Source organism: Eublepharis macularius, chromosome 11 (assembly GCF_028583425.1).
Source record: "Eublepharis macularius isolate TG4126 chromosome 11, MPM_Emac_v1.0, whole genome shotgun sequence".
NCBI classification, from domain to species: domain Eukaryota; kingdom Metazoa; phylum Chordata; class Lepidosauria; order Squamata; family Eublepharidae; genus Eublepharis; species Eublepharis macularius.
The window spans coordinates 95,011,747-95,018,090 of NC_072800.1; the positions used below are offsets into that span (position 1 = coordinate 95,011,747).

Genomic DNA, 6,344 nt, shown 5'->3' on the forward strand with positions numbered 1-6,344 from the left:
TAATACATAGAGAATAAGTCAAATTGTTTGATTTAAATGTGTAAGATTTTTATGGTTTATGATATATAGGTTTATGATATATAGAAATATTCAAAATTGGAAAATGGGATAAATTGTTTATCCAAGATGGAAACAAAGACTTACAGTTTGGGTATACAATAAGAAAAGTAGTTAAGGATGTACTGCTTAGTATAATGGAGAATATGTATTTGTTTTAGATAGAGAAATTTAATAGAAGTAAGGGAAAAGGGACAAAGGGTTGGAAAACTGTTGGAAGTCAACAAAAGGGGGGGAAAGGGAGGGGGTTAGAAATGAAAAATTTGGGGAAAATTGAATGTAAATGTAAAAATAACGGATTCTAACCCAATAAAAAATTTTTCAAAAAAAAAAAACCAAAGGCTTTGCAGGGTGGCCCGGGCAAGTCAGCCAAATGAGTGTAGTGCCCCCATGAAGTCTGACCAAGAGCTGTCTCACCTTCATTTCTGGTACCCTTTCCCTTCCCCTCAGCTGCCAGTGTGGACATAAAAATGTTGAGCCCAATTCTGACCACGTGTACTTGCAAATCTGCTGTCAACAGTAAATATACGTAGGCCTGCAATTCAAATCTGTTAATTACTGATGGTGAATTTTTGGGATTTTTACAGGAGTTACTCTTTGGGATCCTGAGACGTTGCAGAAACATGTCCATGTGAAAGCACAGCCCAAGACCGAGTTTCAAGTCCTGGCTTCTGACAACTACGACAACTTGGCCTCTGCTCTCCATCTCACGTTGCCACTTCGGGCTAGTCTGTTAGGGGGCCACATTGACTTGAATGGGTCTGCCAGATACCTGAAGGACATCAAGAAATCCAAAAACCAGGTTCGAGTTGTCCTCCATGCCTCCATCACCACTCGGTTTGAGGAACTAACCATGACCCATTTAGGACCCCAGAATGTCACCTATCCAGGTGTCTTTGACCAGGGCGAGGCCACCCACATCATCACGGCTGTGCTGTATGGCGCTCAGGCTTTCTTTGTGTTTGACCGGGAAGTGGCGTCAGCTGAGAATAAGGATGACATTGAGAGGGACCTGAAAGCCAGCCTCCAAAACTTTTGCAACAAAGTGGGGGGTGGAGACGGGACGGCCAACGGACCCAAGAAAGAAAAAACAAATGTGGAAAATTTCAAATGCACATTTTATGGGGACGTTACTCTTGAGAACAACCCAATTACTGACCCGGATGCTATGAAGATTTATACTGACCTCCCCAAGCTGTTGGGTGAAAAGGGAGAGAAGGCCGTTCCCGTCAAGGTCTGGCTGTACCCTCTGACAAGGCTGGACCAGAGGGCAGCTCCGCTGGTCCGGGGGATTTGCGCAGACCTCATCACAAGAGCTCAAAGTGCTGTCGAGCAGCTGAGCGATTGTGAAGCGCAGTGCCAAGACCTGCTGAGCACCAGCGATGCACATTTCCCTGTGTTGTGTGAGAAAGTCCGGCGTTTCCAGGACCTGTGCAGACGGTTCAGAGAGGCTTTCCAAGAGCAACTGGTGAAGCTCCTGCCCTCCATCCGAGGAGGTGAACAGGAGGAAGGGGCTCTGAGGGACCTTTTAACCTGGAAAGAGCAGTCGCCGTTCCATCCCAAATGGCTCTCTGAATTTTTGAACAAAAGGAGCGCAGAAGTGGATTGCGTGAAGCTGTTCTGCACTAGGCTAGAGGGTGTGGACATCGTCCCTTCGGAAAGTAAGCTCCAGGAAGTGTTGTTGGACCACCAGTTTAAGTTCCTTGTGTCCTTCACCTTCACATCCTTGCACGTGGAGGAGCCGTATTTCCTAGAACTGGAAGAATGGATTAGGAAAACCTCTGATCCTGCACCCGCCAGTTCAGGGTACGAGAAAGGAATTTCCAAGCAGTGGTTTGAGGAAGAAGCAGTGATTAGAAAAGCCCGAGAATATACGAAGTCATTCGTAGACTTTGCCAGTTCAAATAAACAACAGGGCAAGATCCGGTTTATCATCTCCTCTGTCCCAGATGTGGACAATCCTGGAATTTCCATTTACTTGTACAAAGAAGGACAGCTGATCAGCCGTGACTTTGAACCCCCATTCCAAACTCTTCCCCCTGTGGTTGGTGAAATCAGGCATGACAGTGTGCAGCTCCGGTTTGAGCCAGCAGTGGATGGGAAAGCTCTGACATCGGGTTTTGTTGTGGAGTACAGGATCTTGGGGCAGGAGGGCTGGATGGAGCTGAGCACAACGGACAGAACAGAGACCTTTGTTGTGGGAAATTTACTCCCAAACACCAGTTACCAGTTTCGCTATGCCAGCCTGAACAAACCAAACCGTGGAGGGAGCAGAAGGAAGAGCCCAGTGGTGAAAACTCTTCCCACCAGCCCACCGGGAAAGCCTCAAAATACAGTTGTAGCCTCTTCTGCCATCTGTGTTACCTGGAAGAGTCCCAGCGTCATTGGAGAGGGAGTGGGTATAAAGGAGTACAAGGTGAAGTATGCAGAGGAGTCCGTAGAGGGAAGCAAGAGCGGGGACAGCGGCTGGACAGTTGTGACCGTGGGAGAGAGCAGCAGGCGTTGCCGGGTGGCTGGACTGAGACCGGAGACTCCTTACAGGTTCCGCACGGTGGCTGTGTCCTCTGATGGGAGGGAGAGTGCCCCCAGCGAGGAGGCTGTAATTGCAACCCTGAGCAAGGAAGAAAATGTCAGCAAACGTTCAAATTCTATCCAGATCCAGTCTCCACTTCCAAGGACCCCCCGTCCAGGTAAGATGGTCCTCTTTTGGCTTCTGGATGCTCAGAACTGGCACAAGTAAAGAACATTGACCATGAATCTCTGCCCTTCCCTACCAAAGCTGCTGTAGCATAATGGTTAAGTGGCTGGGCTCCAAGCCAGCACTCTGCTGGTTCGAATCCCTCCACTACCCCTTGGGTCGGCCTCTCCTCTTGGCCCAGCTCCCCAGCTGTATCGTGGGGGTAATGATAATACTGACTTTGTTCACTGCTCTGAGTGTGGCTCTAGTCTGTCCAAAAGAGCAGTACATAAGGGCACTGTTGTTGATGTTGTTGTTATCACCACCACCACACAGCTGTAGAGACACTGGCCAGTTACACAGGCCAAAGTTCCCAGTCCACTCTGGCAGAGGCAAAGTCACCACAGAGGGCTCACAAAGGACCATGTATTGCAGCTTGGAGCTCAGAGGGCAGAGCAGCCGCTCATAATGCAATTATTTCAGTTGTGGGAGGCATGTCGTTTGTATAATTCAACATGTTGTAGGAATGCTACAGGAGATCTCCACAGGGTAACAAAGCTGAACTTCAGCCTTCTTTCAAGTGCTCCTTCACATCACTTCTCTGTAGACACTGGAGTTTCTCCAGTGCGTCCTGGGAATCCAGTGAGTGAGAATCCAGTGCGTCCTGGGAATGCCTCCGAGCAGGGGAAGGGCTGCTCTCCATCCCACTGGAAAGGTCTCCCAGGCTGTTGCAGTTGCTTCTCCATCTCCTTCAACCAGGGCTACTGAGAGAGGGGGACTGTGGGGACAAAATCCCTAGGACAGAGTCAGCTTGAGGGCCCCGAGCAAAGGCTCTCTGGCAGCTGATGTGGCGCAGTTTAGCTTCCCTGGATTACCTCTGCCCTTTTGGTGCCATGATCACACACACACACACCCCGCAAGTGAGAGACAGGTGCTGAGGACTGGCTCAGTTTCCCCTGCCGGCTCCTGTCCTGCCCCTGTGCTGGCCACCAAGCCAGCCTTGCACATGGGGCTGTGCTTTGGGAAGGCACCACGTCCCTCACATACTGATCAGCAACAACCAGTGGCTTGTCCTCCTCCTCCTCCTCCTCCTCCTCCTCTCTGCCTCTGTCTCGCAAAAAACCCGCAGTTTGCTGCTCCTTCCCTGCCCCGTTTCCTCAGCAACATGGAGAGGCGTCGCTACCCCAAGAATAGGATTCTCATCTGGTGAACAAGCCCCTAGTTGGAGGGAGTGCGGGGACAGGGGAGGCCTCCGTTTACCTCATGCCCCAGAGGAGAGTCTGTGGAGGGGGCAGGGCTGAGAAATCCTGCCCTGTGATGCCGGAGAGGCAGAAAAGTTTCCAGGCAGTTCAGGATGAGCCGCAGGGCCAAGGAAATACCGATCAGTGTCTCAAAAGTGGGGAGTGCCAGATCGGGTTGCCAGCTGACCAGGAAAGACGCTTAGCGTGCTTCTCTGCCTTTGATGGAAGCCTGATCTGCAGAAATCAGCCTGCTGGACTTTTGACAAAACAGAACAAACGCCTGTGACTGGCTCGTTCCTGTAGCTTAAGCTGCTGAGTCGCCCTGCTTTTGATAGCTGGCGTTGGCATCACATCAGATGCTCCATCTGGAGGGAAGACGTTTGGATCTGCTGTGTAGTTGCTGATCGCTTATCTTTATTGTATTATCTGGAGGGCTAAAGGCCATGATAGCAATCCTCTAGGAGATAAGGCTGGGCCTTGCCTTTTCAGGGACTGTCTTGAAGTCAAAGTAGAATAATAAAAAACAAGGAACAAGTGGAGGAGGAAAGGAAAGGCAAAAATACCACATGCAGTGGGAGATCCAGGGCAGCTTTTGGCCCAACCCGATCCAAATAATTTGACTCTTTGCTGCATTGGATCACAGCCACCCATTACATCACAGCCAGCAAAAGTCAGAAAGGTGAGAAATGTTGATATTCAGGTAGAAATCAGTTCAGTTCTAGGATCTGTGCCCTGCCCTTCCTCTAACATGCTTTTCTAAATTTCACAGGAGAAGGGAGAGAACCAGAACTGAGGATCGTCCTTCTTGGTAAGAGGAGAAGTGGGAAAAGTGCCGCAGGAAACACCATCCTGGGCCGGAAGGAGTTCAGGGCTGCGCCTGAGGAAAAGTCGACAACTTGGACGTGCCAAAGAGGGTGTGGGAGCTGGAATGGCCAGAAGGTCTTTGTGATTGACACGCCGGCAATTTTTGATTCAGAAGTCTGCAACCAAGACTCTCTCGTGGAGAGCGTGCGCTGCATCGAGCTCTCCAAGCCTGGTCCTCACGCCCTGGTGTTTGTGACTCAGGTGGGCCACTTCACTGCGGAAGACAAGGCAGCCGCAAAGCGAGTCCAGGATGTCTTTGGCACAGATGCCACCCAGCACATGATTGTCTTGTTCACCCAGAAAGAAGACCTCGGAGGGCGCTCCGTGCGAGACTATGTAGCACAGTCAGATAACGAGGCCCTCCAGGAGCTGGTTCAGAAATGCGGGTACCACATCTGCGCGTTCAGTAGTAAAGCAACTCGGGAAGAGAGTGTGCAGCAGGTCTCTGAGCTGATGGAGATGGTCCAGATTCTGGTTTGCAAGAACAAAGGAGAACATTACGTCAATGCGCTGTACACCGAGGACAGCTTAACAGAGGCAAAGCTCAGGTGCTATGTGGCATTAAACAGAAAGGCCAGGAGGAGTGCAGAGAGGAAGTGTTTTCTGAATTAAGGTGACTACATGGCAGAGGCTTGCTTCATGCGCTGTGGCCCGTGTGGTTCCTGTCCTCTGTGGTTTCCAGAGCTTCTCCTCTCTCTCTCAAATAGCTCTGAGGGTTCCTCAATTTGTCTTTGCTTCCAAGTTTTTCTCTTTATTCTCATATTTGTTCACAACCCAGTGAATACTGTTAGCATCACCCCATCCTCAGGACCGCGTGCCAGTCAGATCAGGATTCCTTCAGTGAATCCTGCGTATAACAGCAGGGCCTCCCAGTGGCACTTTAGGGACCAACAAGACTTTCAGGGTATAAGTAGCCGTTGCCCTTTGCGGCTCAGCCGGAGCATTTGGCGCGGCCCGTTTCTCTTTGTAGCGTCCAGTCTGTCTGCCTTGCCTTCTTTCTGTGTTTTTTGCCTGTGTGTGTTTTACTCTTTGTGACAGCTCCACAAGTGTGACACCTCCTCTCACGAAAAGGAGGCTAAACAAGGCCGGAGTCTGTGCTGGCCTTTGCTAGCGCTGCAAAACTGCAAGAAAGGCAGACTGCGGAGGGAGGGAGGAAGGAAGGAAGGAAGGAAGGAAGAAGGAAGGGAGGGAGGGAGGGAGGGAGGGAAGGAAGGAAGGAAGGAAGGAAGGAAGGAAGGAGGGAAGGAAGGAAGGAAGGAAGGAAGGAGGGAAGGAAGGAAGGAAGGAAGGAAGGAAGGAAGGAAGGAAGGAAATGAAGCAAACTTGTTATTTGAGATTATTTTCATGGCGGGAGTTATGCATTCAAGTGCACAGCAAGTAAGGAACTGGGATTTCAACATACGCATTACATTCTGATTTTATAAGAGAGACTGCTAAATTTTAAACATAATGTTGTTGTTTCCTCACTCTCACGAATTCCACCCATCCAAGACTGGACACCTCAT

General features: G+C 50.1%; 1 protein-coding gene across 1 annotated transcript in view; it reads left to right on the top strand.

Moving 5' to 3' along the window:
* Positions 1-5,991, top strand: part of LOC129337381 (uncharacterized) — a 45,328-nt gene extending 39,337 nt beyond the window's left edge. Inside the window, exons 7-8 of the mRNA XM_054990983.1 lie at positions 645-2,747; positions 4,745-5,991. Of these exons, the coding sequence (XP_054846958.1) occupies positions 645-2,747; positions 4,745-5,451 (2,810 nt within the window). The 3' untranslated portion in view covers positions 5,452-5,991. The remainder of the gene's footprint in view (positions 1-644; positions 2,748-4,744) is intronic.
* Positions 5,992-6,344: the final 353 nt, after the last annotated feature.